Raw genomic sequence first — 20,629 nt, 5'->3', positions numbered from 1 at the left:
TTCATTAAAAATGATATTTTCCTAGCAACAGTTTCCAAGTGTGGGATGAGGTCTTCCAGATAATGACTGAAGTTACCTTTGTGTGATTATTAGTTGTACAAATGGATGAAATTGATTTTAGGATGTGGTGTTTGTGACTTTGCCATGCTGTGCGTGCAAAAGGGTGGAGCTAAACATGCCCTTGTTGTTAAGGCCTTTGAAGTCTCAAGAAGTGCATCTTGAATAGCTTCAGTATGAGGAATCTTGAGGCTGTTCCAGAGCTTCTCAGTTTGTAATTACCAATGGCTGTTCCTTGGATAAAAGTTAGCTTTTAAGTATCTAGTTCTTAACTTGGTTGGGACCAAGCTTTGCTAGTTCTTTGCTCCATTACCTTTTCTTGCTTGATGGCTCATACTCTCTCTCTTCTTTCCCTGCCTCCCCTGCCCCATAACTGGAGCCCCATTTACTGGCTCTGTAGCTCCTCCGTTGACCCTTCTAATGCCATGTGTGAGAACTAAAACCAGTGCTCAGTGCCTTAGAGCAGGTGTTAACATTCAAATGCAGAGCTGTTTCTTCCTATCTCCTGCTTTCAACAGACAGCAACTATGAACAATTCCTCTTTTATTTCTGCCTCATGTTGGTGCACCATTAAGGAAATTCCTACAGAAGGCTGCTCCTTTCTCTTTTGTTTTTTTCAACTGTACTGTACTGCTCTTTATTGCCAAACTTTGGCAGATGGAGAAAACTGAAGGAAGAACTACATGATGCTTCCACCTGAGTGAGCTGATGTTTGATGGTCCTCATTTGAGGAAAGCAAATTCAGTTCTGCTTTGTCTCTGACAGATTAAAAAGATACTCTTACATCTGGTTGTTGCAGCCAGCCAGGATTTCTTCCAGGTCTTCATTCCCCTCCTTTTTCTTCTGCCCTTCATCTCTCACTTTTTCCCTTTGGCTTAATATGGAATGAAACTATCTAAATGATACCGTGTGTTTTGAAATATTTAATTGTGCTGTGGACTTCCCTGAGGGTGCTGTCATTATTGACTCCATATTTGCATATTTAACTGGTTTTGTGTCATTGAAACTAACTTTCATGCTTTCATTTCCATTCCTTTTCAACCCCTGCCTCTTTTTGATGGTTGTAGTGTGATCAACAAATCTGGTGTGAATCGCGTCGTTTGGAAGAGACCTCGTCTGACTCACAATGGCCCTGTGCGCCGCAGCACCGTCATTGACCAGATTCCGTTCCTGGCAGTTGCTAGAGCGCTTGGTAAGTTGTGCCTGTGTTTGGAAAGTGAGACGCTACTGCATACAGGCCACCAGAACTGAATTATATTCTGTTTTGCCAAAACACATAGTTTAGAGGGATCTACTCGCTTGCCTTGATTACAAGGCCTTCTGAAAGTCTGGGCCTTTTTAAAGTAACTTTAATACAATATGGATTTCATTTTGCAAATCAAGCTGTAAAAGGTGTCATTGGCGAGTGAAGGACTCGCCCTACAACATGCAGGATTTTCAATGTCAGTCTTACAAGGATGGTACTTCATTTCTGTTGCAAACAAAAATGTACAAAGCAGTATGTGTCTCCAAGATGGAGAGCACATTTGTCTTTTTCTTACTGAAATAATAGGACTGTAATTTTTGACTAGGTGGTGGTAAGAGGAAGTTTTGCTGCATAGTATACAAATTACTTTGGTCTTCCTTTTGTGGTGAATCTGTTTGTTTCAAGACTTAGCATAGAATGGATGAAGTGACTAAAGTCAAGTCTGTTTTTTAACTGTAACTTGCCTTTGCAAGAGTATTAGCAACGGGGAAACTTTGTGGAACACTTTATTCGGAGGACAAAAAGACATATTACAGTACCTCACAAACTTGTTATGAATGGTTTTGGGAAGTACTTCATAACTCAATCTTTGGATACCTCTTGTCCATGAGTGTTAGTGTTTTCTGGTCAGGTTTTCCTTGAATTTCATTGCAGAATTCCAATCTTCTGCAGTTCATTTTGTTTCCTTCCTTCTTCCCTTTGCCCTGGTGAAGAATTCTCTATCCAGATATACCTAGTATAGGTTCGATTTTTATCAAAATGTGTCATATTTTTACCTGTGAAAACTGTCCTGTGACTTAATTTCTTCTTGGCAAGCTTGACAGTTACATGATAGTGTTGTCAGTGTTCCTAGATCAGCTGGCAGTGTGTCACAGGGACAGTCTGTTCCTGGGACTGTGGTCATCTTGATAATTGCATAGCATTACTGTGTCTTATTTCAAAGGCAGTGATACCTGTTTTACATGGATTTGTCCAGTGCTAAGAAGAATTTTGCAGTGATAACTAACATTGTAAAAGATAGCTGTGTATCAAGGAAAGAGTCACAGGCGGCTAGGTGGCTGAATGGTGGTCTTTTAATAAAAATAAAATTTTAATTTTATGGACGTTTTTCTCTGTATCTTGCAAGTCTTTATTATGTGTCATATTTTAGACAAGATAGATGCTTATTTTATGGTTAGTAAAGCTGATTTGCGACTTTTCAGAAATCCTTTGGAGTTAGTAGATGACTAGCAAACGGAGGTCTTCATCCACTGAGCAACATGTCCCTCTTTTCCCCTTTTCTGCAGAAGGGTACGTGTTCCTCATAGATTAGAAAAAGTATATGCTTAATTTTTATGAATCTTTTATTCCTATGATTGCGAGTTTGTTGTTTGTCTAAATAGCTCGATGACTTTTGATCTGATTCCTCTGAGCAAGTTGAACAAAAGGATTTGGCTGGGTTTTGTGTGCAGATGGGAATTCAAGGAAGGGTGCATCTGTTAGCCCACTATTGCATTCTTTCCAGTTATGTGGATGAAGAGGATTACTGGAGAGCTTCAGGTCCAAGAAATGAGAACACCTATCTTTTAACAATTCTTGGTGTCAAAAGTTAGCAGATTTGAAAGCTTAAAAGAAGGCTTCGGCGTCTTCAAATGGAGAAACAGGTTTACAATGTGACAACGTTTTGGTGTTTGCCTGCTCGAGCAGCCTCCGTAGCCTCTTTGCATCCCCTTCTGAGGAGGTATGACAAACCTCCTGGAAAAAGGAACACAGCTGCTTCGCTCTGTAGGACCCAGATGGTGCACAGACGCTCACAGTTTGGAAACAGGATTTAACTTCTCTCTGAGGCCAGCATGCCCCTTACGCTGCTTACAAAAGGCCTACCACGACTAAAGCCATTTGCATTCATGCTGTTGAGGCCTGCTCGACCTCTTGGCTGGCTCCCAGATTGCTACCCTGGTTGGCACAGCACTGCTGCGTTGGAGCATCTCCAGGCGGAGTAATAACTGTCAGTGTTGACATGTAACAGTTACCAATACTCTAGTCAATCCCACTAAGATCTAGAGCAGTGATTCTTTTTGCTGAGCCCAAACTCTGTTGTTATTCTTAATAGAAATCCCATACGGATCTCAGACTGGACAATAATTGGACAATAATTTTTAGTAGGAGAGCAAGAGTCTCTCCACACTCTGCTGTGCACCGTGGCGAGAAACCTAGAATTGTGAATTTACTATCTTTAAAGTGGGAAGATTATCTGATTAAAAAACACTAAATATTAGAACATACGTGTTTTTTCAAGTTTGTCTTTCTTGTACAACACTCTAAGATATGTTGATGTAGTCTCATCCCTCATCCAGTCCTTAAATCTAGCCCTCGTGGTAAGGAGTACTAGAAATAGCAGGAATAAAACACTGTGGAAAATTATTGCATTGGTCAAATATTTGGACAGCAGAAAGGACACGGGTGCAATAGAAGTCCTTCTGGCCAGATTAATTCTGTTGATATTCCCTTTGCTGCTCTGCCTACAGTGTCTTTCTGCCCTAAAATAAGCATTTGTGGTATGCACTTTTTATTACCAGTGCTTCTCATGGCAGTAGTGAGTGACTGCATTTAAATAACGTTCAATTTATTTATAGCCCAATAACAAATCAGAAATATTTAGGCTTCCTACTGTCTCTAAAGTATCTGTATGCTGCTTTTACTGTGTACAGGTTTTAAGTCCTCTAATGCAATATTTTAAACTGTAGCAGAGTATTCTGCATTTAAGCATAGCTACTTCTGCTAACCTTTTCTGGGCAATGAAAACATCTTTCTTTATACCAATTTGCCTTGCAATAGATACTTATGAATCCCTCACAATCTCAGAATTGTTCACCTCAGGACTTGCTACCCATTCTGATCAGGAGAGCATTTTGTTTCCTTAGAGTGTAATCATTTGAGTAAGTTTCCCGGCACCCCTAATTTCATGGTAACTGTCCATTTTATATGCCTGTCCTTAAAACAGGTGTGAGGTAACTCAAATTACTTGAATCGCCTTGCGTAAGGCAAGGCTATGAGTGTGCAAATTGCTGGATACCATGGAGCAGATGCTCGGGGCACCAAGCCGTCGTGTAACTTGTTTGTGTGTGTTTTGAAGAGTCTGTGTGTGTCATTGCATCATGTATTAGTTGTTGGCTCCCTGTGGAGACAGTAACTCTGTGTGGCAGTCGGGAAGGCATTGTAGGCTCCCGTGAGCATGCTTACATGTGTGTGTCTTGGGGGAATAACCCACTCTGTGTACGTATAACATAATAGCCAGATGCATGCTAGCAGAAAGGTTACGTTTCAGCTATAACATCTGTCTAAATACATTGTTAGACCTGTTTCTGGAATGATGAGTGCAAGGCTGTAAGTGTACAAGATGATGTGTGTTTTGTTCCCATGTGTTGAACCCATTGTGGACAAATGGAACAAAGAGTTTTGATCTTTGGAAACCAATTTTGAAGTAAAATCTGGCCGTGTGTGTAACTTTCAAAGATGATATACCAAGCGGGGGAAATGGAGAAAAGCTACAGTCTAAGCTGTCAATATCTTATGGTATAACCTGAAACGAGAACAGAATGTAGAAACAAGTAGACAAATGGTGTGATTAATCACTGAGCTTTGTAGCTTGACTCTAACTGTAACTTAAACTCCCTGCAGTTTTCTTAAGTTGCCATTTAAGTTCATATCCCCAGCTGTCCTGCAGCCTGATGAAGTCGACGTGCGTGGTGTGATGGCAGAAATGGGTCTTGATTGTTTTTTAAATCACATAGGATCTCTCTTGTTGGTGAATTAGTTCGGGTCTAAATCTAGTAAATCTTTTATGGACTTTTTTCCCTCCTCCTCCTTCTCCCCTTTTCTTGGAAACTAATATAGAGCCAAGATCTGCAGCTGTCTGAAGGGTTATGTAGTAAGGGATTGCCTTGCAGTATTGTAGCTGTTCGGTGTGGTTGGTTTTTTTTTTTTTGGTTGGTTGTTTTTGTTTTTTCAATTAATGAATGATGAAATGTGAACCAAGAACCCCTTAGTTAAACCACTCATTCATGTGGCAACGTGAAGTATCTTTTCCCTGTTTTTTTTAATGTAGAAATATAATAGACTCACCCCCGTATTTTAGGTGGAGTGGCCTCTGCCATACAGGTTTGACTGTTAAGAACATGAATTTCCTGCTGACCCCTAAAAGGAATTATGTACCAGAGCAGTGAACGCTCAGTGTATAGCTGCTACAAGAATGTTGGCGCTGACAGTGATACAGAAGCTGTTTTCCAGAGCAACTTACTGGATGCCAGAATTGTTTTGTGAAGCTCTCTGAACGTGCATACCATGAAACCCTGGAGAAGAGGGTATGGCAGACCTCAAATGATCTAAGTAATTCCTGTATAAGAGTTTAGGTTTTTTACATGCATTTAACTACTTTAAAAAAAAAAAAAAATTCCCAAATAGAATGGGCACAGTTGCTGCACAGTGTTTGCTGCCTAGTTCTTCTTTCCTGCTCCTTTGTAGGCGCCACCATTAAGATCAGTCACGTGGAATTGCAGCGACTAAGTTATATTGAAGTACTGCACAGCATTTGCCAGGTTTTATTGATAATTGGTTTTTTTATATTGTCTGTATAAAACCAGACAAACCTGAAGTGCATTTGGCATTCTAGTCTTGTCCTAGGGATGTCTTTCTCTAGCTTGTACAATTTTCTTCACCCCTAGGATAAAATATATATGGATGCGTGTACAAAATGCAGAGTACTCTGCGGATCTGTGTGTTACACAGATGGTCATGTGAAGGCACGTGGGGATCCATGTAGCTCAGATGAGAAAGTTTGGGGCTCTCCCCCCACCTGTGGCAGTCTGGAGGTCTCTCTGCCTTCCTCTTTAGCTCTCTCTTCTCTGGCAATGTGGAAAAGCGATAAAACTTTTCTCCTAAAGGCAGAACTTTCTCCAGGTTTGGTCACTGCGTTCTGTTTTGCCCCTTGTCCTCAGCTAAGCAACATGCTGTCTAGGATTGTCTTTTGAATCTTGACATTCCACCTTAGCGTTCATTTGAAGGATTTAATTCAAGGCCAGAAACTGTGAGTAGCTTTCTGCGTGCCGTTTTAGCTCTTCACCTCTACTTTTGCACACTAGTTCTTGCAGGCCTTTTTCATGCAGTGTGCCCTAGACACCTTTTTTTCTCTCTTGCCTGTGATTTAGCTCACGTACAAGCAGAGATGAGCAGTCGTGGGGAAGGCTGCCTTATGAGCAGCTTCTAATTCACCATTCATTTTAAATGCAATTGATTGTCTAATTTGCTGTTGAAATACTGTTTTTTTTTGCCTGTGCTTTCCTTTTCTACATAGTGTTGAGGGTGGCATTCTTTCAGCGGGTTTGACTGAAATAGTAGGTAAATGAAGCTCCTGAAAAGTACTCCTAAAAGAGTAGTGAAAGTTTTAAAGCCTCAAGTGCTCTCTGTGTAACTTTTCTGCTCGCTGCTACCTTCAATTTTGTCCCCATCGCTCAGACTGAGCTGTCTTTAATCATTCCCGGGTTGTAGGAACGGGACATTGCGTTGCAGTCCTCTTTAGACTGCTGTGGAGATGCCCTCTTGTGGCTATAGGACTGGGTTGCCGTGGGTTTTGGCGAAAACGTTTTCCACCACAGCTTAGCCTGGATGGTTTTAAGTGATTCCTGTCTGTATCGTTGCTGAGATTTGTCTCACTTCCTAGCAGCGCTGCCTCATTGACAATGAAAAAAGGAAGTTCTGCAAGTCTTCTCTTTGTACTAACAGACTTTTTAGATAAACCTTTGATTTAAAAAGATCTGGGATTAATCAAACTGGGTTTTTGTTTTGGACTGACTTATAAAAGTAAACTTTTCTTTCCTCTATTAAAACCAAAAGATATTTTTGTATTCAAAACAGCATGCTCCAGAAACATAAATGAAAGACTTGATTTATGTGACTTCTGGACATACTTTTGCTATAAGAAGGCTTTGGGCTTAATCCAATCCAGTCTACTTATATGACGGGTGTTTTTGTTTGTAACTTCAATTACTTTCCTGGCAGCAGCTGAGTTACAAGTATTTTTTTTTTGTACTGTATTTTAAAAGCTAATAGTAAGCAGATAAGATAGACTACATATTTTGATATTTCCATAGGTAGCTAAATTAGTTTCCTGCTCCTTTAGTATATGATTTTAAACATCTATTTTTCATTTTGTAAGATGCAATGTAATTTTTGTGTAGATCTCTGTATATTATTCTGGTTTGAGTCATGGCTAAGAAACAGGTATGACTTTTCTGGAAAATACGGAAGGAACTACTTTAATACCTTTTTTGTTTTGTTTTGGTGTTTTTCTTTGGAAAAGACATATGCAAGCCTCATGCCAAAAGAAATATTCCTGGTCCGTAAGTTTTTAGAGAACAAGATTTGTTAAGTTTTGTAAATGTGGTGTTTTTAATTCAGAACAAAAATAGTATGGCTCACAAAGTGAAGTCTGAGAACCTCGCATTCCAGTTCTGTAATAGTAGCCTCTGGCATATCACATCATCTTGCTTTCTTGGCTTCCCCGTCTGCTAAAGGGTCACTTGTCTGTCTACTTGCTTTGGGACAGAATTAAAGATTTCGGAGCACTTTGAAAAGTCTAGGGAAAAGCGTACTCTGCTTTCTGGCTTACTTTTCTCTCCCTTTTTCCTTCCCAGAATTGTAACAGAGTGTGCGATGTACAGTGGCTCTTCCTAAGTTTGTCATATATTCCTCAGCCGCTGCGGATGCTGTGCTCTCCAGCTGGCCAGAGAAAGATACACAGCTGACATGAGTATTCTAGCAATGCAGCTGCTCTAAAAAGCATTGACTTAATCTGTGGTGCTCTGCCCTTTGGGGGGGGGGAAAAAATAGTACCTCACCCTAGTGACATGGGTTGGCCTTTGCTGGCTTGGAGTTGAAGGATCTGTGAGAATTATTCTTTAAGTAGTCTTTATGCAGTACTGTTCTACCAAGGATCACTTGCCTGCTCGATCAGTCTGAGTTTGTGGGTTTATGGGAGTAGACTGACGAAAGATTGACAGTGAAGGCAATTTTTCCTGTTCTTCAGGGCAATTGCAAGTACTGGTTGTTTCCTTCTAGGCTGAAGAAGGAAGAATCTGGATTTTTGTGTCTCAAGCTTCAAATCTACTTTGTGGAGTTTTTCTTGGGTCAAGGAACAAAAGCTTTATTTTTTTTTTTTTCAGTTTGTGACATCTAGAGCTCCATTTAGCTTTCAGTAGCTCCAGACTTGTCTGGAGTTGGTCAGTTAATACCTGATTGTGCTTTAATGCTGTTCCATCGTACAACTTTGTAAATAAGGTATTGTGTATTTCCTAGAGATTCTTGAGCCTAAATAGATGAGTACAGTGGAATTTAAAACTCATGGAGATTCAGTTCTCGCTGTACGTTTACAGCAAACTTTGAATGCTGCTTTGACAGAGGTGATGCTACAGGATATTATTTGAAAGAATGCATTTTGCCAAAAAATGTATGTTTAATAAACTTGGTCTTTGAAGCTGCGAGTCCTTGAACTAGTTTAGCTCCTCTTCACTGTTTGCTTTCAGGAAAAATGACTTTCCTCTTGTGGTATCTAATTTTCTCTCTGCCTGCCCCCTCCCCAGTTAAGGATGGTAATAGTGGTGTAGAGATGTGGCTTAGTTGCAGGTTTGCACCTGGATTTGGCCAAAGATGTGGACTACTATTATCAGGTATCCTGGCAGCCGTTCTAACACAAATCATGGCCTGCCAGCTATTAATTCCTGCGCCAAGCCCACACCTCGGTGTACAGTTCCACCATGGCCTTCAGAAGGGCAACGCATTGTGGAGGAGAGGCACTGAGGCTGGAAGACTTTCAGTGGCAACTAGGAGTGCTGGGCTCCTGGTCAGGGGGTTGGCCTGTGATTTGTGAGGCGTGGATTCGTTGTGTGTGTTCCCGGAATCTCTGTGTGCCCTTCAGCAAGTTTATAATCCTTAGAGTTGCCTGTATAACCAATGCGATATTCCCGATTATCCCCATGAGGAGCCGCCTTCCTTTTGGAGGAAGATTCTCTGAAATCAGTGTGATTGTTACTCAGCTGTCTTCTCAGGAAGAGCAGCAGATGGGCATGATGACATGTATGTAGATGAAGCACAATTAAATAGAATCAGGTTATTTTTATCCTACAGTACAGTATTTTTAATTAAAAAAAACTGATTCAGCTAATAACATTTGTCATTTCTCCTAAAGGAGTATGAACAAACTAGCAAATAAAAGCATGAAAATATTACGCATGTTGGAAATTGCTGCTGCCGCTGATTCCAAGACCTGGTTGGTGTAAGATCCCGAGCTCTTGTTTATTTTACCTGCTGCATCCATGCCAGGCATGATGGGAGGAACTCTCAGTGCCCGAAGACTTTTCGTGGCAATTCATATACAATAATTGCTGTGCTGGAGCTTGGCTCTTCTGTCACCGTATTTATTTTGATCTTGTTGCCAGCTGGCTTGCTTTGTTGTGAGTCTGCGGAGGGAGAGTGCACTTCTATACAAGCAGGCTTGGCTTTTAATTAGCACTTATTAGAAGCATGTGTTTCTGTCTGCTGCTGCTGCAGTGAAGGTGAATTGGTGCTTTAATGAGGATGGACCATCCATGCTTGCTGTGGTGAAGTGGAGTAATTGAGTTGAAGTATTCCCTTTCCTGATTCTGGAAAAGTCTTTTCAACTGGTTGATAGCTTAAGGCAAAGCTAATGGAAGGAAGTAGGAAGACAAAAAGCTTGCTTATTATCTTTAAAAGTGTGGTGATGGATGCGGAAGAAGGCTGCAGGCATGCTTTCTGAGGCCAGCAAAAAGCAAAGAAAAAACCGGACAAAACCTTACTTTGCAACTGGAGTTCTTAAGCTTCTGTATGCTTTTCAACTCTGACATTTTAATTGATTTCTACTTTTAAAGCCATGTGTTCTGCACAGAAAGATCTAGCCAGCGCTGGCAAATAATAATGTTACTTTTTGTTACTTATCACTATAAGAAGCTATTTATGAGCATTAGGGAAAAAAAAAAAAAGGAAGAGAAGGTGTTAGTACAACATAATACCGTTCTTGATTTAAAGGCCCAACCTTAGAAAAAGCTTTTACTTTTTTAAGTGTACCTGATAAACAAAATGGAAATAATTGATATGGAAATGCATTTTTCTGTTGGAGTGGTTTTTACTTGAGGGTGGTTTGGAGGAAGCACTCGAAGCAATAGAGGTTTTGATTCGAATGTGTTATTCAGATACAGTTCGGGCCATCGTTACGGGTGAGGTGACCCCAAACTCATTCGCATAGCAAGATTTAAAAATAGAAAGGTTCACTGCATGAGGCCTTCCAAGGGAGAGGCTTTAGCTCTCGTTTTCTGCTTTCCTGCTGGAACCCAGGCACTACGTGTGTTCTGTGGCTTCTTTCCAACTCCAAAATTTGGCACATGGTGTTCAGCTGGAAGGAGGCTCTAACGCAGCGCTGCGCGGCTTTGAAAGTGATGCTAACGCTGTGGAAGGAGGAAGAATGGGAAAAAGAAATTAATAGGGGAAAGGCTTCAGTCTCTCTTCCGTTGCCCTCTTCCTTTTGCTCCTTCTCTGTGGCACCTGCGTGCACAAATACATCCACAGCAAGATGTAACTGTGTGTTTCTGTATGGCTCAGGTGGCTGTGGAGGGTCTCAGGTTTAAAAAAAAAAGGAGGGGGGGCAGTTTAGCACCTTGAGTGTGAAAAGGTGGGGGTTTTAGTTTGGGTGGTGGTAGTGGGGGGGTTGTTGGTTTGTGTGGGGTTTGTTTTTTTTTTTTTCTTCTTCTACGAGCAGGACTTGTTAGGGTGTGCAGGCACCATCGTGATGCCGATTGAAGTCTAATGCTGTATATGCTGTATGTGACGTTGGGGAGAAAGGGTATTATATGATCCTCCCCTCCAAATCCCAGCCTAGTTCTATAAACCGTGCCATGATTCCCTGTAAGGTAAGGATTTTGGCTCCAGTATTTAAACTGTACCAATAACTGGAAAGGCAGATGTTTGCAAGTTTGGTGTGGGTTCAAAGTAAGGCTTTACTTCTGTTTAAGCAGAACTTCAGTTGTTCAGATAGGTTTTAGTTTGAATATTGAGGTTTCACTGTTTTCTAGGTATTAATCTATTTCCCCTTTTTCTGAAAATGTTAGTTTTAAGAGATTAGAAGACTTCCTATAAACATAGGTTGGTTTGAATGTGTTTTTATTTAAATTACTACATATTAACAACTATAATTGGAAAGTGACAGCAGCAGAACAGTAATTGTGCTGAAAGTACTTTGTGTTACTGTGGGTGACTTGAGACTGGTGGTAGTTGTTTTCATGGGAACGTTTTTCTGTAGTTTCCAAGATCCATATTTTCGTGTGTCATGTAAAAATTCAAAAACCTTTTCTTCTTTGCTAGGCGATCTTTGGAGCTACGACTTCTACAGCGGTGAATTTGTTGTGTCTCCTGAACCTGACACTAGTGTGCACACAATTGATCCCCAGAAGCACAAATATATTATCCTTGGCAGTGATGGGCTGTGGAACATGATCCCGCCTCAAGATGCTATCTCCATGTGCCAGGATCACGAGGAGAAAAAATACTTCATGGTGAGAGCAGTGGCTACAAGTCATTGTGGAAATGTAATACTTTTTTCCTCTAAAAATTCCTTAGTCTGACACGTATGAAAAGTACCTAACAATGGCACTGTTGTTCAGGCATATTTGTAGTTTTGCCACAACATATAAGTTGTTGCGATGCGGCTGATACTGTGCTTCCGTATACTGTCAAATACCACGCATGTTAAGGTTGTTTAAATTATTTGGTTGTAATTTTGGGGAAATTTGTCTACCAGTATGGTATCTATGAGTAACAATGAAGATAACGTGTTCCTTCTCTAAGGAAGTTATACAAAATATTGTCTGAAAATGCAAATTATTTCACATTAAGACGCATGCAGACAATTGTTTATTGGTTTTTACGTGATTTGTACAAAGTTTGAAATAAATTCTTCTCTGGTTTATTTTATAAAACAGTTGAGAACTTATATAATGGCACATCTGAGCATCAGATAGTAAATAGTCTGTAAACCCCCTGAGAGACTTTAAGAAAGGCCACAGGATGTGTTACAACCAGGCTATTTATGCAAGTCATTGCATCAGTTTTATGGTTTAAAGCGCTCATATATACGTGGATTCTACCATAAACTGATTTTAAGGTTATATTTCACTAAGAAAGGTACGTTTCAATTAATATTTCCTCTCGTATTTCTGAATCAAGCTACTTTAGCACATGATATATAGGACTATGTACGTATTTCAGGCTGTGCCACATAAACTCTTTATCTTCCATTTATAAAGTAAAGTGGACCTGATCGCTTTCTCTGTCTGTCCCTCTTTGCTAACATAAAGGGAGAGCACCGACAGTCTTGTGCCAAAATGCTGGTGAACAGAGCGCTAGGCCGGTGGAGGCAACGCATGCTTCGTGCAGATAACACCAGTGCCATCGTCATCTGCATCTCGCCGTTGCAGGATAGCAAAAGCAACTTGGAAAATGAAGAAGAATTGTATCTCAACTTGGCAGAGAGCCCCTGCTATAGCAGCCCTGATATGAATGTCATGACACCCTCCCGCTGCTGTACCCCCCCTGTCAAGGTAATGTGGGGTCTTTTTAGTGTTTTAAGTGTTCCACTTCGGAGTGTGGAGCCCACTAAATACATATCAATCTCTCTTTTCTTCCCTGAGTAGTAATTTCTTTTTATGCAGCTTTTTATGCAGGACTGGGGCAATGGTGTAGTCAGGCCATTGCCAGTGATTGAAGGAATACTTTTAGAAACTACTGGCCTGTCAACTGAAACTTTATTTGATGTTGCTTTGTTTCTTCTATTTTTTTTTAACTGCAGTGGACTAGGCAGTATGTATGGGTAGGTAATATATTTTAGTTGTAGGACAGTAACTTGACAGCCATATCCTCAATACTTCCATGTACAAAGCTTTGGAGAAATAGACGAAGTTTTAACACCAAGGCAGAGTATTAAAGTATTAACTTCTCAGAACTGCTGAATATAGGGATACAATATTTTTGTAACTCGTAAAAGCCTGATCACTTAGTAGTAGTTGTTGATCTGTATTCCCTCCTTAATGTGGAAGAACTGATTGCTGTAACTTCACGCATATAGTTCACACAACTTTAAAGGCACTGTTTCTTATAAGTAAGTTTTCCAAGATCCCACACAAAATCAGAAGTAGGCTATTGAAAGACAGGAATCAGACTGTGGGGATCAGAGGTTTAAAAAGGAAGAAAACCCGACATACTGCCGTAGAGAGTAAGGTTGGGCTACAGTTGCTCTTCCTACCTTGCCGTGTACTTGTGTAGCTTGCATAGCTGATGAATTGCGGACTGCCTGGGGATGTGTTCTTAATCTTGGTGTGTTTTGGTTTGTCTTTGGTTGTGTTTTGTTTGGTGGGGTTTTTTTGTTGAGTGGTTTTTTTTTTTAAGGTAACCCATGGGTTAATGTATTCAAACACACATTTTTGTACAGAATGTTTTCTTTCTGGATTGGGAGATCTTATGATCTTCTGGTTGATTTAATGCTCTTTGTTAGAGGAAAAGACATTCTAACATGAAGAAAGACCTTGTTTTAGAAGTTTTAACCATTAACATAAAGCAGAGCTGTTCAGAAGCTTTTTTTTTTTCTTTCTCTAAGAACTAGAGTAGTTATGAGTGGATGTTTGTTTCAGTAATTACCAGCTGCTCCTGATTTAAGTAACTGTCCTTTGATGTTCTGCAGTATCTTTGGATAACAGTCCTTTGGGCAAAGTAAAAAGAAAGCAAAAATTATAAAGGGAGTCTTTAACGTTCCCTTGGTAGAAACAAGCTGCTAATGAAATGGCAAGCCCAGCTTTTCTGTCTCCTTCCCTTCCATCCAGTGTAGCAAAATACATGAAAAGAGCTTAAAATCTAGCAAAATCTTGAGTGGAGAAAAATTATTTGAATTCTAAATACTCCTAAACTTTTAAGTTGTACCATATGTTTTGTGTGTGATCTGTTATCAGTACTCATTGAATAAACGTTGAGCTATGTTGACTGCAAATACCCAGGAAGTAGCGTTTCTGGATAAGGACTTAATGAAAATATTTCTTTTTCTTAATGTTCCCCCTCCCCATCTAAGTAGATTCAGTGAACTGTGATGTGTGAAACTGCTCACAGAGTGGAGAGATCAAAACTTCAGACAAGTAACGATTCTGGTGGTTGCCATGTAGATAAGGCCTTATTTTTTTGCTTTATGTGTAAAACCCAGGAGAGAACTTTGACTGGCTCCAGGTCTGCATTGATCATACATGTATCAATAAGTTCTATTTTAATGCAAAAGCTTTTCTCCTCTTGGATTAAAGTAGAGCCGGTGTTGCCCATTTCAAAACATAGAACCTATTTTCTGAGTACTTGTTTTTTATTAAAAGTACTAATGTCATATAGGTTTTTGCTTTAATAACAGCCATCCAACTGTCCTCACAGAGTACCTGTAACTGTCAGAAGAAAAGGAATGTGAGAAGGAAGTTGGCAAGAAAAGAGACAGAAAAAGACCAGAAAAGACTGTCAGAATAATTTTTAAATACTTCAGGGAAAAAAAGTTCTCCAGGCAGATCATAATAAATGTAATGTCTTGGCAGTGGTGTCTCCATGTATGGTTTTTTGCAAAACAAGAACTTTGTGTAGTTATCTGTAAGTATATTTGGTAACTACACCATCCTACGTAATGTTATCTTTTTCATAGTGCAAAGAGCTTTGTCAGTCAGATAAGAGCCATAATGGAAGGACAAACATTTCCATAAACTTCGGTTATATAATGGCTGGACCGTAGGCTTTGCATTTATATAGCCTTCACGGGAGGCTGCTGGGTAAAATTTTGTGCATGCAGAGCGCTGTTGGCTCAATGTTTTCTTTAAAATTATGTGACACAGAATTGAGGCATTTGGGACTCTCCCCAAACCCGGTGGAATACATGGTTTCTTAGGCCACGCCTCAGACGTGAACAGGTAGCCTTATTACCAGGTGCCAGGTTCCCTATGAAGTACAGCCACACGACTGTTTCAGAATATGCATTTTGGAATTTTTTTTCTGATGGTGATAACTTGCGAGAGATTCAGGAGATGCCCTTATTTCATGATCCTTTGTGATCCTAGTCATACCGTCAACCTCACAGGAGGGAAAAGCCCCGTTTTGTTGATTGCACAAAAGAAAGTATGGCCATAGATGACAATATCCATTTGCAAAACAGTACATAAATACCTTTACACCTAAAGCTGCAGGTAAATATATGATCTAATTTAGGTCAGTAATTAATCTTCTTACAAAATTACTGTTGAATTTTACTGAAACAGGATCATCACGGTTTCCGTAAAGAAACGAGAGGTGGTTCCCCGGGTCAGCCTGAACTGCTGGCGGTTGTGGGATGATTGTAGCCCAGAGAGGACAGGTCAGCGAAAACAAGAGGTGGCAATGGAAAGGGTATTTGCCTGTTATCTTCAGAGAACTGAAAGAAGCACGGATAGCCTTGACTCTTCACAGCTGCTATGTTCCAAAACAATTAATTTGGAAATAGATGGAGACCAAATCAAAGTTTCTCAATTAAACAGAAGTATTTCTTAATTGCATATCCTTCTGGCAACAATTACTAATACCAAATTAATTCAAGTATTCCTGAGGCCAGTGATAAAATTTGATTGATCAGATTGTTGAGAAATGAAGTTGGTGATTCAGGTTTTATTTTACTTGTTTTGTTACATCACTCTCTAGCAGTCCATCCTCTGACTTCATTTGGCTTCCCAAAGCCTTATCCAGTCTCAGCTATTCGTACCAGGCAAAAGCTGTTGGCAACGAGAGCCACGGTGTTAAGCGTCTTGCACAGTGAAAACTTAAAACCCAAGTCGTGGCTAGAGACGCAATTTCAAAAATTAAATTGAGCAGATTAAGTAACCTTGCCAGAGCTGCTCTGTGTGTGTCATCTGGCTTGCTTATGGGTTCTGAAAGAACCGAGTTGAATAACCTCTAAATTATCATCTATAAAGGTGTTCCCTCCTGTGTTGCTGTATGTAGTAAAAGAATATTATCTAAATGGTTTTATCTACACATGGGGAGCAACGGGGGAGTAAAGGGGAGTGGAAAATGAAGCCTAGAGCTAGAAACGATTCTGATTTTCTCTTTCGGAGTGCGTTTTGTTAAACCTCAGTATTAGATTTTTTGAAAGTGCTGAGCAGTCATGGATCTCTTCTTGAAGGTGAACTGAAGTTGTTCTGGGTTGTGACTTCAGAAGCATCTGTCTGTTCGTCTGAGATGTTACAGTGACTTACTCCGATTCAGCTGTGTGTGCGTTTGAGTTTTCGGCATGTTATTTTCTCAAAAGGCATTGTCCTTTGCCTTGCATTGATGGTATGTAGGGTAACGTGGCCTTGAAATTTACTTTTGAAGGACTTGCTGAGTAACTATGGATTTCTGCACAATTACATCTTTAATAAGGTCATAATTCATATCTTCAGGGCACTGCATAGTCATTTTCATAATCCCCCTGTGTGTAGTGAAAGCGAGTATTGTCCCCATTTTCCTGTTGGTAAAACTGAGAATGAGGCAAACGCACTTCTCGAAGGCTGCAGAAGAGACGATAGCTGAAGGTAGGGTTACAGTTTAGAAAGTCCCTGGTTCTCGGGACATCGTATTGAGGAGCCTCTCTTCAAAGTACAGAATGACTGTGCTTTACAGAGTGGATAGATGTGCTGTGAGGAATGGAGGTGCTTTCTTTTCAAGTTGTAGAGCATAAAACTAGGCAATAAAATGCATTACTTCACGTAGCAAACAGTAAATCTATTTTTAGAATTGTTCTGTCCGATGCTCCGCCTTTCTGTATGCAGTCAGGACACCTGTGATGAAGAGCTTGTCGATCTCCCTGATAATCTGGTTATGCAGTAACTAAGAATTCTGCACGTGACAAAGGTCAGAAGACTTTTTCTCCTGCTTGCCCTCATAGTGCTTGGCCATCTGATGACGTGCAAAATCGTCAGAAGGCAGGATAGGTGCCTATATCACAGTGTCTGCTGGAGGGAAGCCACGTCTGCGCGTTGGAAAACACTACTGATGAAAGTCATAGGGCAGAGATTGCGGGCACTGCTTTCTACATGGCTTCCTAAATTAACAGCAGAGGCGTGCAGATTCCTCAGCGTTTTACAGCAGCAAAAAGGAAGGTACATAGGCTGAGTAAGTCTGAGCAGCCTTCTGAAGGAAAAGATGACGTGTCTGCCCTTAGGAGACACCAGCAGATCGGGTGATTGAAAAAAATGCTTTTATGAAGTTGGTGCACACAAAGTACCCAGCTCAGATCCACAGTCTGAATTTGTTTCTGCCTCTCTGTTTTGGAGTAGGATTTTTCTGTCTCTGATAAGGTTTAGAGAAGTTCTGTCCCGCACTGTCTCCACCCTCAAAGGATAATGCGGGTGAAATAATTATATTTGTGCCTCAATATTTTTTTTTTCTTTTTTCCTCAGCTTTTAGAAGATGATCCGTGGCCACGACTGAATGCTTCTGAGGCTGTTCCTCCCCTCGTGCATAGCAACGCGATCTCAGAAAAATATTTAGAGCTGCCAAACGAGATTGCCAAAAGCAATTTACCTTCATCGGGAGCAACCCCGAAGGATTCAGGCCCACAGGAGGAGAAGTGCAGCAAAGCGCTGGCATTAAGGATACATGAATCCTACAGTAATGGTTTGTCAGTCAGTCTCTCCCCTTCCAACTCTGCAAATTCAGGCACGGACCAAAAAGGCTTCAAGGTGTCTCCTAATGGCCAAACAAAAGCCCAAGATGCAGAGAGGACACCCACAGCAAACTTTAAAAGGACATTGGAAGAATCCAACTCTGGCCCAGCTCTGAAGAAGCCCAGACGTGGCCTGAGTCGAAACATCAGCGTGCAACCAGAAGGCATCTCCACGACGCCGCAGCGAAAAAACTCAAACAAGCTGGCCATGCGACGCAGCCTGCGGGGCCAGAAGAAGCTCAGCAATTCACTCTTCCACCCGCCCAGGAAAGCAGTCTGCGTTTGCTGAAGGGCGTCTGTGTAAGGAAGTGTATTTTGGTCTGATTAGAATTTTAAAGTTGGTGCAGAAGTCTGAAACTCTTCCTGTTTTATCTTTTTTTAAAGTAGAAACTTTTTTTGGTATCAAACAGCTTTATCCCAGCCTTGTACTTGCTTGTATTATAACTGTGAATTTTGTAGATGTGTAGGGTATAAGTAACTGTAAAATGTGTGTAAATTTGTATTCCTTCATATAAATGTAGTCTCTTTTCTTCCTTGTATAATTGTTACAGCGGGGCTAAACCTTGTTTAAAAAAAAAAAAAAATCCTTTTTGTTAATTTACTAAAGTCATGAATTTGTATACGCTTCTTGTGATGAAAATTTCACAACTTTTTAACTAAAGTAAATTATTAAACAGAATGGAAGATATGTATTTTCGTAGTACTATATGTTCCACCTAAAGTGTGTCTTTTAGAGAATACACTAGGTCTATATTTTGTTTTTAAATTTTAGATTTCTCTACTCAGAAATGAAATGTACGTGGAAGCAGAGATGTTGAGTCTTGCTTTACAGAGCTCAATGTCGATTTCTTTATGTTAATTAAAATACTATGCAGTATCTTATTTAGTTGTATTTTTTGTAACATTAATCGTCGAAGTATTTAGCAAAAAAGTGTGTGTTTTAAAACTCCGACTCCCAAAAGCATCCTATAAAGCCATTCATTCCCATCCCCTGTTATAAATGATGGCATTTTTATCCAGGCATAAATGTATGCCCTACGGAGGCATGAATTTTCTGCTATTCCAATACTGATGGTGCTGCTAAGACTTTCAACATAAGTTCTTAAATTATTTTATGACTATTTTCCTTGAGTACGTGGACCATGTGTATGTTCACCTAAATAAAACACGTGAAAATTTGATGGGGGTGCCTTTTTTTAATCTCCAGCTTAAGTTCTGTTGAGCACATTCATATTCATTTTGCATTCGCAGAAATCTAGTGCTCTCCCCTTCTTCGCTGTAGCTACAGGGCTCGTGAAGCACGACATCCCGCGTAGCTTTATTACGGAACCGATTTTGGCACTTTACACTGAATGTTTATTAAACTGTAGCAATGCAACCTGCATTTTTTTCAATGGGGAAGTAAAAGGCCAGTATTTTATTCCAGTAGCTAGGGTGGTACTTATAGAATCTAACTCTTCACTGTAGCTAGGGTGGTACTTATAGAATCTAACTCTTCACTGCTGCAACAATAAAACATGGGTTGAAATCAGGCCTGCTATCTATATATGTTACCATGGTTACGGAAATCCTAGAGGGAATCGTATGCTTTCTGAAAATGTATAATTCCCTTCCATCCATCCTGTGAATGCAGCGCTGCCTTACAAGATGGAAGTAAGGGTCTGGCCAAATCGGATCCTTCAAGAATTTATTGCTGCGTGTATGGGATGTAACTTACGGTTAACAACAAACTTTTGCTACAACTGATGTTGAAATTATACGCCATACCTGGGGGGAAGCGTGCGGAGGGCTAAGAGCAGCTATATGTACTTACCTAGCAACGATCTTTGCAGGAAACTAAGACAGTAATTGTCTGTTTTCAGTTTAACCTCATGACATCAACGTTTCAAAGAGGACTGGCTCGCAATAAAGATGCGAGTGTAACACGTTAGTGAGAGGAGTATCTGTAGTGCTGCTTACAGTGGGAATATGCAGAAGAAAAAAGACGAGAGCAATTTTCCCCAGGAGTTTTGCTCTATGTAGAAGCAAAATTTAAATTTTCATCCAATTCTGCTGCCTTCCTAAATGCGTGCCTCGTTCTCCCACGTTTCCTCACAGCAGTTCAGGACTTGGGCTTCTCCAGCTGGAGGGGCAGACGTTGGCTTTTTTCCCTTTTAATAAACTAGACAAAAACTTACATTTTTCCCTGGGAAAGCTGCTGAATGATGGTAATGATGTATCGTTTGACTTCTCTGAAATTAATTATCAAAGCTGAGACAGGGAAGTGTGGGAATTTACAGCTAACATGGGAACACTCACTCTCCTTGTAAACTCAAGTCTGAGTTAAACCAACTTTTTTTTTCTGGTGAAATAAAGCTCCAATATGTGCAAGAGCACAGTTCTGCATCAAGAAGTTGAAAGCATACATGACTTGCATCACCCCGCCGCACTTCCCAAACAAAAAAAAAAAGGCCTGTAGCACTGCTTTTTTTCCAGAGGACAGTTCTCCTGGGGGGCACCTTACAGGTGAGAAGCCACCGCTTGAAATTTTCTTCAGG

The 20,629-nt window shown here is 40.4% G+C and overlaps 1 protein-coding gene across 3 annotated transcripts in view; it reads left to right on the top strand.

The window, feature by feature from the left end:
• Positions 1-19,273, top strand: part of PPM1D (protein phosphatase, Mg2+/Mn2+ dependent 1D) — a 32,874-nt gene extending 13,601 nt beyond the window's left edge. For 2 of the 3 annotated variants that reach the window (XM_087751820.1, XM_087751818.1), the window contains exons 3-6: positions 1,125-1,249; positions 11,711-11,934; positions 12,703-12,945; positions 17,827-19,273. In XM_087751820.1, the coding sequence (XP_087607946.1) occupies positions 1,125-1,249; positions 11,711-11,934; positions 12,703-12,945; positions 17,827-18,381 (1,147 nt within the window). In that variant the 3' untranslated portion in view covers positions 18,382-19,273. The remainder of the gene's footprint in view (positions 1-1,124; positions 1,250-11,710; positions 11,935-12,702; positions 12,946-17,826) is intronic. The other variant, XM_087751819.1, reaches the window with a different exon arrangement.
• Positions 19,274-20,629: the final 1,356 nt, after the last annotated feature.

The sequence above is a fragment of the Nipponia nippon genome, unplaced genomic scaffold (assembly GCF_047370975.1).
Source record: "Nipponia nippon isolate SJK-2023a ecotype South Korea unplaced genomic scaffold, ASM4737097v1 scaffold_15, whole genome shotgun sequence".
Classification (NCBI taxonomy): Eukaryota; Metazoa; Chordata; class Aves; order Pelecaniformes; family Threskiornithidae; genus Nipponia; species Nipponia nippon.
The sequence above is the reverse complement of the archived record's forward strand: the minus strand, read 5'-3'. Positions and strand labels throughout refer to the sequence as shown.